The sequence below is a fragment of the Eptatretus burgeri genome, chromosome 6 (genome assembly GCF_056783735.1).
Source record: "Eptatretus burgeri isolate ZD-2024b chromosome 6, Ebu_testis_v1, whole genome shotgun sequence".
Lineage (NCBI taxonomy): Eukaryota > Metazoa > Chordata > Myxini > Myxiniformes > Myxinidae > Eptatretus > Eptatretus burgeri.
Window position 1 is genome coordinate 92,793,073 of NC_140966.1, and position 18,235 is coordinate 92,811,307.

The window sequence follows — 18,235 nt, forward strand, 5'->3', positions numbered from 1 at the left end:
TCGACTGAATTCCTAAGGCTATGTTGCTTTCTCCATTTTTTTTCTACAATATGAACTGTACTCTTTACCTCATAACCTCCACCACCAAAGGAGGTTATGTTTTCACCCCTATCTGTCTGTCTGTCTGTTTGTCTGTCTGTGAGCAGGATATCTCAAAATGTTGCGGATGGATTTGGACTAAACTTGGTGGACAGGTTGGATGTGTGACAAGGACGAATTGATTCGATTTTGGTGAAGATCTTAATCTGAATTCAGATACGATAATTTTTTTAAGTGCTTGGGTGCTGGGGCCAATATATATATATATATATATATATATATATATATATATATATATATATATATATATATATATATATATATATATATATATATATATATATATATATCACGATATCTCAAAAAAAGTTCTCGACGGATTATGACAAAACTTGATGGATGAGTTGGGTATTTGATAAAAACAAGCCGATAAGATTTTGGTGTGTGACAAGGACGAATGGTCCAGATGCAGAGCTGCTTGCCAGTCGGATACAAAATGGAAATTGTTCAGCCTGGTGCATGTTTGCACTCGAATGAGTGCTGGTCTAGTTTAACATTGGACTCCTGCAGCGTTGCCACTGTTTAACTGAACAATTATCCATATTGTTTCTCTATTTATTTGTAAGGCCACACACCTATTGATAAACTACAAAAAAGCCAAACTACTATGATTTATAATTGATAAAATGAGAATTTCTGGGGTATAACTGATTAATGTACAGACCATTCCAGTTTTCTCCAAGTTTAAATCCAGAGGCTTTTGTTTGAAATTGTGTGATGGCTCCCCAAAAAATTCGAAGATGAACATTATTGTGTGTGTGTGTGTGTGTGTGTGTGTGTGTGTGTGTGTGTGTGTGTGTGTGTGTGTGTGTATGAGAGAGAGAGAGAGAGAGAGAGAGAGAGAGAGAGAGAGAGAGAGAGAGAGAGAGAGAGAGAGAGAGAGAGAGAGAGAGAGAGAGAGAGAGAGAGAGAGAGAGAGAGAGAGAGAGAGAGAGAGAGAAAAGATAAATTACAACCTGTGTGATTGAGGAAAAAAAAACAACCTCCATGAATAAAAACGAGCTTGGATGACAAAATGCCAAAAGAGGTGGGCTGAAAGAGTGGTTGAGAAGGTTCAGTGACCAAATATAACAAGTGTCGTTTTTGGTTGAGCAGAAGCATTTCAAAACTACGTGTGAATATCTCTCCCAAAATGTATGATTAACGTTTAATAACAGTAAAACCTACATAGAGTTGTTCGAGACACTTCTCAGAGACTCCATTCCACCCGCATCACAGCTAGAGGAAACAAGGGTTATAGCAGATGCTCCGCTCCGCTCAGCTCCGCTCATCGGCCCACCACTCAAAACTCATGAAACTGATTGACCAATAAATGAATTCCATCAAATCATCTCAGCTACAACTGACATATATAAAACTGACACTTTTTCATTCATATCTGTCATCTGTGCCAGTTATGAATGATAATCTCAGTTAACATATATTTATTACTCCCTTCTCCAGCCATCCCTCCCCCTTCCCATCATGCTCAGTACATTCCTCTTCCTTTCCCTCCTCTCCCTTTCTTCATACGTCTTCGAAACTACCATTGCTTCATCTCTCCACTCTTACCACACTCTCAACCCTTATTCTTGTCTTTCTTTCTACCATGTACCATCCTGCCTTCTCTTCTTTTTCTCAGTTATAATTTTGTAAATTCATAGCCCTCCCAACAAAAAAAGTGAGATCAATGAAATATATTTTTTGGGCTTTTTTCTTTGAATAACTTTGACATTTGGAATGAGGAGGCGAGCATTTAGCTGGAGAGATGCTGATCAGAGTCCAGAGTCCTGGAGTTATCCTATGAGTGGATTAAGAAGAATGCATAGGAGTTACGAAAGGAAAATGTTGAGCAGATGTTTTCATAGCAGGGGAATGTGCAGCGTCCACATTGGAGAATGGGAGAGGCTTAAATAACGATGATACATGCCTGAGAGGAGGAGCTGATGGGTACAAACGGCACAGAAAACCTTTCCATCCCACATGCAATGGCTGGAGTGCGTTGGAAACTGCTGGCTTTTCTTATAATCGGTGCGTATCGTTTACTGTGACATCTCCAGTGCTTGTTTTGAGTCAAAACTTTCTACAGTTGAATCCATTGAGAAGTTTTTCGATTCATGTATTTGAGTTGTTAGATAAAGGCTAACAAGTATATGGGGAAATAACAGACGTGTATAGATTGAACGGTACAGTTCGCTTGGTGTTGCAACAAGATAATAAAAGGTCCAGGAAATACCAACGTTAGAAAAACAATACTTGCTATACAGTACAAGTGTATATATTTCTTAAGGAAATATATATATATATATATATATATATATATATATATATATATATATATATATATATATATATATATATATATATATATATATATGATTTGTATTTTCTGTACCTGTACTTTATTTCTTTTGCAGACTTGGAGGCTCATGGAAGAGCTGAAACTTCATAATGAAAAATAAAACACGTTGGCATTTCTTGGACTATAGTATCTCGTTCTGATAACATTTTGATCACCTCTCGTAGCTGCACCACAAATGAAGTCTTTCAAAAGAGACTTCAAGCCTACCTATCTCTGTGTTTGCAGGGGAGATTTTAAATATCTACCGGTATATCCTAGCTCATGTACATTGTGATATAAGCTAGGGAATAGTTGTTTTGCCCTGAGACAACCTGCCCTGCCGGTCATAAAAGTGCTTTATTCCGACAAGTAATCATGACTATCCTTGTTTTTGTATGACTGATACGTCCGCTCCCGACAGGAGTGGCAGGAAGGGGAGGGTTATTATCCTCTCCATGGTGTATATATTACAGTAGATCTAGGCTCAGGACCATTAGTCTGTGGGGGACTTGATAAGTACTGTATATGATGCCTCAAGAACGTCGTTTTACCTCCCTTTCAGTCGAGTTAAACAGCAGGTGGCTGTTTCAAAAGGTAATCATACATGTTTGTGGTTTATGATATTTTTTTTATTTCTGGTAGGGGTGCCCCACGAAACGCCATTATAAGTTATTTATACATGGTAACCTAGCGTTTGTCCAAGGGGGACGGGGGGGGGGTATTATATTTCATTTATAAGCTATAACCCCATTGGGGAGGGGGATATTATTAATATTAATATTGCTTTGTAATAACATTAATATTATGCTATTGTCATTTATCATTCGTGTTGTTATTACTTTTGTTATTAGACGTGGCCTTGGAAAAACGCCACAATAAAAAAAAACACCATAACGTGGATTTCACCAAAGGTAGAAAACTCCCTTGGGGAAGGGGGCAAATTAAATCACTACAACCCCCATCATGTGACCCTTAGTCCTCCTATCACGTTTGGCTCAGATTGAATAATTAACGACCGAATGTATCATGGTCAGACAGACGGAAATACACCAAATTGAATATTTTAGTATGATTATAAAACACAAAAAATAAGGATACTCATGATTAATTGTCTGCAAATATCTTGGTTCACTGACTGTCATGCTGATGATCCCAAAGTTTCACTATTTGAGGTTAAGGTTTTTCAAGGACTGATGAAGAGCCAAGGATCAGCAAGATGTTTATCTTGGGAGCATTATGTTTGAGAAATCAATAATACCCACTCCCACCGGGAGCGAAATATTGTGCCAATACCCCCCTCCCTCAGGCAGGGATCAGTGGTTCCAACCATTATGTAAAAATTGCAAGTCATCTCCCAACCCTCATGGGGAGGGGGTTGTATTTTGCACCTGTGACCTGACCATGGGTACTCCCAGCATGTATGCAAAATTTGATGGAAATCGGCCAAACCCTGTTTTTTTTAGTATGATTTTCAAACATACATACACACATACATACAACTGCTTTACTTTATGTAATAGGATGAATGGATCCCTGCAGTGGGTTTGCATAGACTAGTTAAGTGAAGTCAATGATCATTACCTCCGCCACCCAAGGTGAATGGAGGTTGTGTTTTCACCACTGTCCGTCTTTCTGTCTGTTTGTTGTTTGTTTATTTGTGAACAAGATATCTCAGAAAGTGGTGGATGGATTCGGACGAAGTTTGGTGGACAGGTTCGGTGTGTGACAAGAACGAACTGATTAGATTTTGTTGAAGATCCAGATCCGGATCCACGACTAGAATTTTTAAGTGATTCGTCACCATTGAGACATAGGGCCAAAACCGATATATAGCATGATATCTCAAAAAATTGTGGACAGATTCGGACTAAACTTGGTGGATGAGTCGTTAGGTGACAAGAACAAGCCAATTAGATTTTGGTTCAGGTCCGAATCCAGATCTGACCTCTCAGTGGGATACAAAATGTAAACTAATCACCCTGGCAGAGGTACGTGCTCTACCGAGTGCCCTTCCAGTTTTGTTATTTTGATTTGTGATAGAGATAGCACTACATGTTAGAGATTGTGAATTTTTTGTAGAAGTTAGCCAGGTTTTGTTTCTCAAAATAAGCAATGGATGATGTTACTTTCAAGTTGCAAAATGTTTGCTCCTGTGGTTTAAATTTTCAGGTTTTATCTGTAATATTTAATTAACATATTTTATCAATCCTTGATAAAGTAATAAGTAAAGCAGAATTTAAAATGTCAGTGGACTGAGAGTATTTTTCGAATGACAATCCAAAAAGCTGTAAGAAAATGTAATATTCTATGGCAGAGTGAATTGTATCTCCTCCTGAGAACATTTTGATCACCACTCATAGCTGCACCCACATATGAACTTTTTCAAAAGGGACTTCAAGCCTATATTTATGATTTCATTTGGGTTTGAAAAGTAATATTTTACGAGGCATTGCAATGAGAGCAAACTAATTTCAGTTGATCATCGAAGAAATAGAGTGGATAAGTCGTGATGGCAGGCCTAGAGTGAGAAATTGAGTGGTGCTAGTCATAGTGCAATATATCCTGTTATCAGGGCCAGTGCCAGACTATTTTGCGCCCGAGACAAGGCCAGCCACTTGCATCCCCCCCCAAAAAATTGCCAACTTCGATTTTTAAAAACAAGTTTTGTAGAAAAAATAAAAAGCACAAAACTTGAAACTACTAAATTTATTTTAACACAATATTTTGCTTGCAGTCAGACAGAAACAAACAAGCAGTCATGGACTGGTACTTACGAAATCGTCAACTTGACCTCTGACCTTGTCTAATAAAAGCCGTCTCGAGAGAAGGTAACGATGCAAACCAGAAGTTTCTACGATGATTCTGCACCAAACCATCAAAAATCGAATGTTTGACCTTACTGTGACCTTGACCTTTGACCGATTTTGACAAAATCTAATCAGCACTAGCCATCGCCGTCCTGAATCACGTGGTGTAATTTGACATTGGTAGCTTCTCCCGTTCTCGAGTTATCGTGCCTACAAACAAACAAACAAACAAACACACACACAAACAGATGACAAAAGTCATCAATATACTAATGAAATCTTTAGATTTCGTAAGTAACAAAAAGCAGACAGAGTTAAAAATGTCTCATAAAAGTTTCAATTTCAGACACATCAAAATCTCACTTTGCATGCCTTTTCCTTTGCAAATTTTGTCACCAAGCTGAGAATGAAAGAACAGATAGATAAATAAATAAACAGTATTGTTAGTGTTGAAAACAATAAACTGGTTATGAACTAACAATGAACTATAAACTATTATGAACAATGAAATATTATATTTTACTTTTATTATGTGTTTTCTTAAAACAATAATTTGCATAAAACTGTGACCCTTAAATGTCAGTAATGCGCCCTTCGGAGGTCTGCGGCCTCGGTGGCTGCCTCGTTGGCCTTATGGTAGCGCCGGCCCTGCCTGTTATATTGTTACGAATCTGGAAGCCATGAGCACTCAAGATACAGGTCCTATAGCTCAGTTATTTCGATAAGTAAATGTGGATAGATAGCTCCCCATCCCTTGTTTAATGGGTAATTGAATGTATATGCGCTGCGAAGTTGTTTTGATAGTCAGGTTTTTCTTTTATTTTTACACCACCAACATCAACTACAACAACGCCAGATCACCCTCACCTTCACCTCGCTCTGGCCGACGCCATGGCACCCGTAGTAGGTAGAGTTCAAGGAGGAGCCTCGCGGCGGCCCATGACCAATCAGCATGCTACGAGTGAGGTGGCCTCCGCTCAGCCAATCAGACCCCGCGACGGTGAGAAAGGCGGTCCGCGTGACGTTTGCCAATCGACAGACTTGCCGCTCGTTTTGGCCAATGACAGGATGATGAGCGATTCTGCGTGCCAAAACCGTCCAGTGAGGGAGAGGGGGGAGGGCGGAGGTGTCCCCCCGGGAGAAGGGTGAATAAGGTTGCAGCACGATCGGATCGAGGGGAGGGAGCTTTTGAGATAGTTGATGACCATCGAGCAGGCAGGGTTGTGGTCAATTTGACGGGCAGGTTGAATGAGTGTGGCGTTATCAGCCCTCGCTTTGACGTTCAACTCAGACTTGGAGAAGTGGCAGAGAAACCTCCTGCCTTCTCAGCAGTTTGGGATACAGAGGAGAGTTTTGGTTCCCAGGACGAATGCGGTAGGGAGCTTTGAATTATGCTCGCGTCTTGCTGGTGCCTGGTTAGTCTGCTCGTGTCAGCCAAACTACACGAGGTGGACAGGTCCATGTCCTTCTGGGAATGTGTGTGTGTGTGTGTGTGTGTGTGTGTGTGTGTGTGTGTGTGTGTGTGTGTGTGTGTGTGTGTGTGTGTGTGTGTGTGTGTGTCTGTCGTTGGGCCCGTCTGTAAGTAGGAATTGTGTAAGTGCTCTTTGCTGTACATACTTGCATGTCTATAGTCAGATAATTCTGCTTCTTGCATGCCCCCCCCCCTTTCCCCCATTAAAATAAATACATTTGTTAAATGTATCAGTTCGTTGCTGTGTTTCTTCCATTGGCTTAACATGGCACGTGTTGGTGAATTACAAAGGCTGTTGCCGCTGTAAATGTACATTTGGACCGACGGGACTTCGAAAACCATCCGCTCGGGTTGCGCACGGGTCGGGCACGCTATCGGCTTGACTCGTACGGGTGCCGTCGAGGGTGTGAATACTCGGTAACTCGCCACGGGGATCTCTAGGTATTTTGAAGATTGGCAAATAACCCTGTACCACGTGGTGGAATTATTGACGATTCACGGTCCGGTAAGGGACCCGTACCCTCGGAGTTTTCCGAAAGGTACGATCTAGATTCCGGGTGTTTGGTACTGTCGACCCTATTGCTCCACCTCGCGGTCGTGCTCGCAGCCGATACCCGGCTCCACAATATATCACGGGAATGCACTGATGTCAGGAGAGCATTTTTGGCCAGTTTTCCTCTGGGTTGTCTGATCCTGAATCATGTCCATGAAAAGTTATATCATCCAACGTGCATTCTAATGAAGCGCCATCAAAAGAGTTTGCATAATCAAGAAATATTAAATTGTATGACATTAGGACAGCTGTCCTATTTGTAGTCAAGTGGACATCAATATTTCATTTTATTTCTCACATCGAACTTTTAATTTGTGACTGGATTGTTAAATCTCTTGACCAGAATGCAGATTATATTTTTCTTCCACAATCTTGTTGACAATTCAACCATTTTACTCTCCCCATTCATATCGAGAGGAACATCTATGCAACTCCTCCTTGTTAGCCTTACAAACCTCATGATTTCCAGTCATGACTATTCCTTTCTTCTCGTATTTTCATTCACCTTGAATTTCTTCTCCCTGGATCTTTGTAATCTTTACTTCCCTTACAGTCCTTCAAAGTGGAATCTCATGATCATCTAAAGTTTAACACTTCTCATACTGTTATACGGTATATTTTCTTCCCTCACTAAACTTATCCATTTATTTCTGACACATCACCCCCCCCCCAACACCTACGACTCATTTATCATTATAAAATGGATATATTCGGTTCATAAGATAGTGTTGTGGACTCGGGGTCCAAGGCTCGCCACGAGAGGAAGCACTCAAGTCACTCTCAAATGATAGGTCCTGAGGGCACCAGGCACAGATAAATCCGTGCATTGGCAGGTTGCTTGGCAACCGTGAACACCAATTGGCACGGCCAATCCTGGCAGGGTTACACGACTTTGCATGATACCTTACCTGTGGACGACCGATCAATTAGGGTCACGTGCCCTCAATGCGTATTTGCGTTAAACTTACCATATCAGGTGCAGCCGAATGGAGCTGCCAAGTTTCGTATAAAATGACGTTTTACCCAGTGTATGGCAACGTATAAAAATGTATGTAAAACGCTGGCGTACACAGAACTATTGATGTTTTTTCAGTTTTCAGCGTATTCATAACGAGTTGGACGTATGCATAACGTATTAGTAATGTACACAGAACGTTTTGATAACTCATACCAACGAATTCTGAGCGTGTTGTCGGCGTTCACAACTTATGCCCAACGATAGTCTAACTTATGCATCGCGTGCGGCAGCGTATCGCTGACGATCACGTGGCGGTGGCTATTAAAAGGCTGCGACTCAACGACTTAAATCATAACCGCACTAGAAATCGAAGTGTCAACATCACCGTCATGCCGATGCAAAAAAAAGAAAAACATGGAGTCTGTAACACTGACGGGTTCCTCCTGTGAAGCCCATTTGTATCTACCAATTCCCCTAAAACGCTGCCAATACGCCATTATACGGTAGCTGTAAGGTAGAAACACGTTCAGTAAGTTCTGTGGTCGTCCGGAAGACGTCAAATACGTCTACATACGTCATTATGCGTTGGAGATACGTTACACATAGGTTAGAAATAAGTTTCGGGTACGCTAAACATTACCTCGACGTGTTTCGACTTGTGAGTAACTTACAAGTGACGTGTGTCAACGATCGCATAACGTGCCTACAACTTATGGCCAGCGTATGCGGAACGTGTGAGTCATACGCTGGCATACGTCGAAAAATTTTGAGCATGCTTAAAATTTGTTGATGAGCTCGGCGTACTATGACGTATGCCAGCGTGCTCTTAACGTATACAAAACTTACCCATAACGTATTCGACGTGTGCCAGCATATTTGCCAAATTTTTTATACGTCGGCATATGCTGGCTAAAATGTCAAGGTGTGACAGGGCCTTGAACCAATGGAGGAAAAGATGAAATGAGCTGGGTACATTTATAACAAGCCATTTATGACAGCAATGTAAGGAAAATTATGTGGCATAGTAATGCGTTTATTAATAAAATGTACAGCAGCAGAAAGTAAGGACTTTGTGGGTGGAGCAAAAGAAAAGAAAATTATTCATGAAAGAGACAGTGCAGAGTTACCCCAATACTAACTTCAACAATCTTACTTATGTTACACATGTTACAGGTGCCATCACACACACACACACACACACACACACACACACACACACACACACACACACACACACACACACACACACACACACACACACCCGAGGAAATTGGAGGTTTCCCAGAAAGAGTAGAAGCAGTTGAGGTGTAGGCAACCTCGTTGTACCTGGCGTAGTCCACGGACCTACACAACCCAATCTCTTAGGAAGGGGTGGGAGGAAAGAAAACTAGGGTGTTTGTGATGTGCAAAAATGCAATGCAGCGTGATGCAAGAGGAAGGTGTAAAATGTGCAAATCTGTAATGCTCTTTTAGCGGATGAGGCACAGATGGAGAAAAGATGCGTCAGAGAAAGCTTGCTTAACTGGGACATATGATAAAGTCTGTAAGTGGAAATGAATATTGGCTGTGGAACACAGTCAAAGCCGAGCGCCGATGAACCAGGGATGACCCGGCAACGACCCTGGCACATCTTGGTAACTGCTTTCTCCGCCCCACTGGCCTCACTCAGTTGTACTGCCCCTTCAGCTCGGATTACGCTCAGCTCCGTAAAGGCTTCAAAGAGATTCTGCTTTGAGGCTGGACGAAAAAGAGTGATTGGTCCTGATTTGCCCTATTTACAGTCCATGGGGTGAAGGAGGGGACAGAAAGCAGATCAAAAGACGCTGCTAGCATTTCCGAGCTTCCCCATTGGAGCATAGCCATCACCATGCACCAGAGCCACTCCCTGCCAGGCTCCAGAGCTGATAATGGTCAGAGGTTTGCCCCAGCCTGGCCACGTGACACAGCTCCACAATTAACATTGGCCAAGGGTTTTCATGAGCACTCTCCATCCCTGAACGTGCGCTAAAATCCATTCAAGCGTTATTTAGCAGAATACCAGGGCCACCCGGACATCATTGTATGAGACCCAGCACATACTTCCTCTTCAAGTTACACGACAAAACACCCTGGCTCACAATAGCCTTCATTTCTCTGGTTCCTCAGAGACTGTGGTGAGTGTCCAGGGAGTTAACTGTGGTTGGGGCAGGTTTGCAGCAGTTGTTGTGAGGTAGAGGAAGCACTGGCATTTGTGGTGAAGGCATGGAAGCATTGGGAGTGGTTGAGGTGATTGTAGTGAGGAGACTGAAGCGGATGAGGTGATTGTCGCAAGAAGACTGAACGGAGGTTGTTGTGGAGATTTTTAGAAGGCATTTGCAGTGTCCATGGTGAGCGTTGTAGCATTGTGGTGAGTGTAGTGAAGTTCGGAGATGAGGCGTCGGTTGGTTTATGGTGCGCCGTTTGAATAAGGAAATGGTGCAAGTATGCAAATGAGCTGGATTGCTGCACCTCATGATGCTCCTCGAGTAACCTTATCGGCGTGCATGTGTGCGTGCTCGATGTGTGAAATAATAGGAAGTAAACTGATGAAATAATAATGGATTGAAGGCCTAACTGAAAGTCCTATGCAATGCATATTGTCCCATTTACCCACTATACACATGGAAGGAATAATTAAATGAACACTAACGAGATAACTATCTCAGGATCACTCTATGTTGGATGCCATTGCCTCGGAGGAGTGCCGGCTTTGCAGAACCTCAACAATAGTTTGCTTTCAGTGAATTTTCAGCAAATTGCTGAAAAGATGAACATAAAAGTCATGACTTTGCCTTTCTTCTCATCTTTCCTTTCTTTCTTTCTCTTCTGTCCTTTCTTTCTTTCTCTTCTTTCCTTTCTTATTACTTCCTCTTCCTCTCCACCAACATGTCACTCATGACATTTCACTTTGAGCAATAAGTGTGATGCACACAACTCCGCCCAATCAGCATTCCCCCATCTGCAGCATTTCAGTGATGACATCATTTGTGGAAGTCTGTGTTTTTTTAACTAACCCTGCCCTATTGTCTTTCTATTTTGCTTCGATGAAGGATAAGGCCCAAAACAGCAGCTTCTCTTCCTTTCACGGCAGATCAATTACGATTTTGGGTATTTTGCTTCTTATTTGTTTTGACTTATCTTGCAGCCCATGCATATCGATCACTAATTACCTCTGTCACCGAAGGCGAAGGAGGTTATGTTTTCACACCTCTCGGTCCGTTTGAAAAAAATCGAAGATTTTTCTAGAATATTGGTCAGTCGATTTTGTTGTTCTGTCTGTATGTCTGTCTGTCTATTTGTCTGTCTGTCAATCACCTACAGGTCACATATTAAAACGGATCTTCACAAAACTTAACCAAGTTGTAGAGGTAGTCTTTCAACTGCAAAGCCGATTGATTTTGATGTCAAAGGTCATCTTGAGGTCAAATTTCTAAAATCGTTATTTTTCATCCGATTGTCTTGAAATTTGAAGACGATTTGCATATTGTGTCACTGAATTGGGAAACAAACTATTTTATTTTTAAGGTCAAAAGGTCAAAGATCAACTCAAGGTCAAACTTCTAAGGTCATGTCAGGTATGGGAGCATGCCCCAGAGCAGCACGTCACTGCGTCCACTTTCCACTCCACTCCAGGGGCCTCTGTCTGGCCATCCCCCAGGCAGATGACTGGCCCATCCCCATCTCATTGAGATGCCGATCAACCTACTGCAACCACGTGGCACGTGGTCGGCCCATTGGCCTCCTCCACTCACGAGACTGCCTCGCTGAGAGAATCTGGTGAGCAGGATCTGCATCAGGAAAATGAGCCACATGTCCAAACAGCCGGAGCTGACGTTCACGGATGAGGCAGGCAACAAATCTCATTTGAATCTCTCTCAGCAACTACTTATTGGACATAAAGTCCGACAAGCGATAGCCAAGGATTCTCCGAAGAGACCTGAGACCAAAGGAATTAAGTCTCCTTCTCAGACCCCTGGTCAGAGTCCAAGTCTCACATCCATTGAGCAAGACTGGAAGCAAGAAGGACCTGAAGACTCTGACTTTCATCTTCCCGCACAGGTACCGGCAGCGCCACACCCCATGATCAAGTGAATCCATGACTTTCCAGGCCCGACCCAGACGTCTATTGACAGTTGACTCACAGCCAGCAGAGACATATCTCTGCCAAGGTAAGTGAATCTCTCCACTACCTCAACATCCTTACCACAAGCAGGCACAGTCAGGATGGCAGCATCCAAGATGTTATTGAAAGCCTGGATCTTAGATTTGACACAGGAAACCGATAATACCAGCGGCTCTGAAACCTCATTCAGCACATCAAGGGCCCCCAAAAGGATATCTAGAGTCGCCGCAAAGATGACTGCATCGTCTACGAAATCAAGGTCAGAGATCTTGACATTCCCAAATGATACACCACATCTTGATCTCTCCGACATCCTTCCCAGAATCCAGTCCATGCAAGTGCTGAAGTGTGAGGGCCAGTACACACCCATGATGAACTCCAGTAACAGCTGTAAATAAGTCAGAGATGGGACCACCACATCTCACAGCACTCCAGTACCAGAGTAGAATTCAGACATCAGATCGATCAGTTTTAGTGGCACCCCACGAAGACCAAGAATCCTCCACAGGGCATCCCAATTCACTGAATCAAACACTTTACAGAGATCAACGTCGGCTGGAAGTAGCTCCTGCCGAAACTCTTGTTTGCGTTTGGTGAGGAGCCGAAGAGCAAGGATACAGTCAATCATTGGCCTCTTTGGTGTAAAACCTGACTGCTCTGGACGCTCGTGCTCAAGCAGATGGTGGCGAACCCTATCAAGAATTATCCGAGCAAAGACCTTGCCCGGCACTGAGGGCAGCGTCACCCCTTGGTAGTTGTTGCAGTCTTGGAGATCACCCTTCCCTTTCCAGAGAGTGATAACAACACCCCTCTTCCAGTCAGTTGGGATGATGCCTGTGTTCCAGGCAGAGAACAGAACTGCATGCAATGACATGAGTGCAGCATTTCCACCAGCCTTGAGAAGTTCAGCATGGATGCCACAGATCCCTGGAGCTTTACCCCATTTCAACCGGTTCACCACAGCCTGTGTTTCCACAAACGGAGGTGGACCACAGTTGATTGGAGGGTCAGCACAAGTGAGTGTAACACCCCTGACATCTAACTCGACAGCTGGGGGATCAGCCTGGAACAACCGCTCAAAGTAACTGGCCCAGCGTGCCTTCTCTTTGGACTCTTCTGTCAAGAGCCTACCACCCTCTGCTCCAACTGCAATACACCGAGGGATGGGCTTGGATGAACACAATACGTGAATTTCCCTGTAAGCAGGATGAGAATCACTTGACCACAGGTGATTCTTTACCCCCTCAGATTCCTCGCACAAAGGCCTCCTTGTCCACCCTTAGTGCATGTCCAGTTTTATGCCTCAGCTCCCTGAACAGCTCAGCTCTGCCATTCAGCCTGGCCCTGGGACTCTGGACAATGGTGTCCAGTGTCCCTTGAGAGACGAACTTCTTTTTCGCACTCTGGTGAGTTCCAAGACATCCACTGGCAACACCAAGGACAGTAGTTGTGAAGGCGCTCCACAATTTTTCAGGATCTCCCAAAGCACCCAGACTCCCCAAATCTCCACTCAACTTGTTCGCAAACTCCTCAGCGACCCTCTCATCCTTGAGCTTGCCGACATCCAGCCGAGGCTGGAATGGTACCATTCTCCTGGATTTAAGGTGCAACTTAAGAGTTGCTACAACAAGCCGGTGGTCAGTACTGTGGAACTGAGCACTCCAGTAGACCCTGCAGTTCTGGATCATCCTCCAGCGACCATCAACGAGGACATGGTCAATCTCCGTTGCCACACTGCCAGCATTGGAATACCAAGTCCAGCGATGAGCTTGTGGGCGCTGAAACCATGAACCGGCCAGCTAATTCCATTTCTTCTTGCAAAGTCAAGGAACTTAGTGCAATTCTGGTTCACAGTTCCAGAACCATGGGGACCAACACACATCTCATAAGCATCCCTATCAGTTCCAGTCGATGCAGTGAAATCCCCCAAGGCTACAAGTGTACCTCGTCTGGGGCACTGATCAACCACAGACTCAAGAGTCGCATAGAATGCATCCTTCACGGTGAGATCACTCTCCTCAATCGGAGCATAAACAGAGACCAGGGAAATGACACCCAAGAAGTGACGAATCCTAAGTCTCATAATACGCTCGTTCACCGGTGTTACCTCAATTATCATTGGGGTCAGCTTATTGGACACAGCGACAGAAACTCCTTGAGAATGGTAACCATCAGAGCGACCAGACCAATAGTTTGTGTAACCACCCACTATGATGTCGCCACTATCCGGTCTCTGAACCTCAGAGAGAGCTGCAATACCGATGTCCAAATGCTTGAGCTCAGATGATAACAGAGACAGGTGATCATCCTCTCTTAGGGATAGGGCATTCCAGGCACCCACCTGAAGGAACGCCTCAGGTTAAACCAAGGAGATGCCGTCTGGTGGAAGACACCTCAGCACCACTCCGGCACACTCTCCCGCTATCTGACCCGGGAATGTTACCCTGTGGTTTAACTCCTATCATCAAAGATCGGGGGTCCCGAAGGCTTTTCCCCAATCCCTTCATCCGGTGAGCTGCCCTACGAAGGGAAGCTGCACAGGAGGTACTCCCACGGAGTGAGTTTTCAGACTTTTATGTGCTTCTGGAATGTTTTGCGGAATGAAGGGTTTTACGGTGGTCGGAGTGCAAATCCTTCCACCAACCTCCTAATAATAAGTCACCCAACTGCAGGAGGACATCCGCAGACACAGTTGGGCACTAGATACGGATGGCCATTGGCTCACAAGATGCTCCTCCACCCTTTGACAGGTTTTGTTTTTAATCCTGCTGGGTGTCAACATCCAAACACCTTCCTCACTAGAAAACCTGGTGGGGGAAATGGATTAGTCACCAACAACCCGACCATGGAACGGGTTAGTACAGGTTTACATGATACCTGTAGCAAGTCACAGATCTGATCTGGCCTGACTTGACAAGACTTTAAAGATCATCCCTATTTATCTGAAAAATCGTCAATTTTCATGTGATTGACTTGAAAATTAAACAGCAATTGCAATGTGCATTACTGAATTGGGAAAACAACTAGTTTTGGGATCAAAAGGAGATGAACTCAAAGTCAAACTTCTAAAATCGTCAATTTACATCCCATTAACTTGAAAGTTGAACAGGATTTGCATAGTCCATCACTGAATTGGGAAACCAACTATTTTTGAGGTCAAAAGGTCAATGGTCAACTCAAGGTCAAATATCTAAAATCATCACTTTCAATCTGTAAAATGATTAATTTTCATCCGATTGAACTGAGCTTTGATGAAGATTGTCAATTTTAATCTGAATGAAAAGGACAATTTGATGTATCCCTGACAACCTTTAGAGAGGGAGGTGGATTTTGCAAGTATTGTTTTCTGCACGACGTCTTTTTCTGGTTACTTGCAAAATCAAAGATTTTTTTGTGCATACTCATACTTACTTCAATGATGTATGAGTATGATGTATGATGTGTGTGTATATATGTGTATACATGTATATATATATATATATATATATATATATATATATATATATATATATATATATATATATATATATATATATATATATATATATATATATATATATATATATAGTGTTATGGATTTCAGAATCCACTCTGATGAATGAATCCACACATCCAGGTGCTCAGACAGTTATTTCCTCAAATGCGTGTTCAGATTAGCCCCATCCTCATGTCTAATGGGATTTTAAATGTGATGCATTGAGAAGGGTAAAGAATAGATCCCCTCTCTTATGGGAAGCTTTTTTCTTTATGAAAGACATGTTTACACATATTTCTTTCGCGAGCTCTGGTGCCCTTATTTTTCCTCTGCAACGTTTATGCATGTATTTCTTTCGCAAGTGCCAATGCCCGCCTTTTTGAGAGCGCACGGGTCGTCATGGTAACCGAGCACGTCGAAAGCAACCCACCATACCACAACGTTAATTGTGAGCGGTTGCCCTAGGTCCAGCTGTTCCGAGGACAACTGGGGATTAATCGCCCTGAGTAACAAGTTGGTGTCCTGGTACCCGTGGCCGCAACAATATATATATATATATATATATATATATATATATATATATATATATATATATATATATATATATATATATATATATATATATATATATATATATATATATATATATATATATATACATATATACATACATATATAAAGTTGAAAGTGTGTCTGTGTATGTGTGTTTCTCTGTGACCTATGCACGCGAAAAGTACTGGACTGATCCTCACCAAACTTCACATGCTGACAGAACATGTACCCGGGAGTGTCCCGATGTAAAATAATTGTACTTCCGACTTCCGGTTTCCAAATTATGACGTCATCACCTGATTGCGTAACGTTAATTTTTCAAGTTCAGCCGATTGACATGGGGCCAACGCCATTTGCAATAGAATGAAAAAATAATGCTACAGTCAATTGAAGACAATGACTTCCGACTTCCCGGTTTCCGAATTATGACGTCATCACCTGATTGCGTAACGTTAATTTTTCAAGTTCGGCCGATTGATATGGGACCAAAGGAATTTGATAGAGAATGAGAAATTAATACTACAGTCAATTGAAGACAATGACTTCCAACTTCCCGGTTTCCGAATTATGACTTATGCATTCGACACACTTTTCGTAACGTTAATTTTTCAAGTTCAGCTGATTGACATGGGGCCAATGCCATTTGCAATAGAATGAAAAAATAGTGCTACAGTTAATTCCAAATTCCCGTTTCCGAATTATGATTTATGCATTCGACACACTTATCATAGGCCCTATTCACATCAACAAACGCCTCTTTTAATGCATGATTAACACAAGTCATATTTTATTGTACATACAGGTAGTCGTCGACTTGCGACCACGATCAGTTCCGACCGACCAATCGTAAGTCGATTTGGTCGTAAGTCGTAAGATTTATAGTGTATAGGGCTATGCAAAAATTACGGTATGTATATTATACCGTATCCAGTACACACCAGATATGTTCAATGAGGCTCTGATATACATTGAAGATTTGGTATTATACATGAGCGGGAAAGATTTAACTAAGTGGGGACTTCCCTCTTCTAATAGGTCTGAAAGCACAACCATCAGTAGAGAATGGTTCCGTGAAACAAACTACAACACAGATACCCTCGCAAAGTTTGTTTCTGACAATGAGCCGCTTCTGGTACAGGATCAGAGTAATGCATATCAACTGATTTCTGAAGCGGTTCAAGAGGGAAGTGGTGTGATATTTTTCTTGGATGTCCCGGGTGGTACTGGCAAAACATTTGTCCTCAACCTTTTGCTTGCTAAGATGAGGAGCCAGAAAAAGATCGCATTAGCCGTTGCTCATCCGGTATAGCCGCAACACTACTTTCAGGTGGCCGCACAGCGCATTCTGCTTTCAAATTGCCTCTCGACTTAGCTACAATGGAATATCCGGTTTGTGGCATTGGCAAACAAACGGAAGCAGCAAAAGTGCTGAAGAATTGCGATCTCATAGTTTGCGATGAACGTACGATGTCGTCTTAGGATGCATTCGAAGCATGAGATAGAACTATGCGAGATTTAAGAGGAGTAGACCTGCCTATAGGTTGAGTTGCGCTAGTTATTTCTGGCGATTTCAGACAAACTTCACCTGTAGTTCCCCGTGGCACTCCAGCTGATGAAACGAAAGCCAGTATAAAATCTTCATACCTCTGGACATTCGTACAAACTATCCATCTAACAACAAATATGAAGGTCAAATTATATGGTGATTTGGATGCTGGCAATTTCGCACAATTACTTCTCAAACTTGGAAATGGTGAAATCCCGAACACAAATGATGTAATATCTATTCCCGATGACTGTGGTACAATAGTTTCATCTATGGAAGAATTAGAGGCTCATGTGTATCCCAATTTAGCGAC

The 18,235-nt window shown here is 42.6% G+C and overlaps 1 protein-coding gene across 4 annotated transcripts in view; it reads left to right on the forward strand.

Annotated features, from left to right (window-relative positions):
* The first annotated feature begins 1,892 nt into the window (after positions 1–1,892).
* Positions 1,893–18,235, forward strand: part of LOC147025343 (adhesion G protein-coupled receptor E5-like) — a 43,043-nt gene continuing 26,700 nt past the window's right edge. For all 4 annotated transcript variants that reach the window (XM_085886235.1, XM_085886236.1, XM_085886237.1 and 1 more), the window contains exon 1: positions 1,893–2,109. In XM_085886235.1, the coding sequence (XP_085742361.1) occupies positions 2,025–2,109 (85 nt within the window). In that variant the 5' untranslated portion in view covers positions 1,893–2,024. The remainder of the gene's footprint in view (positions 2,110–18,235) is intronic.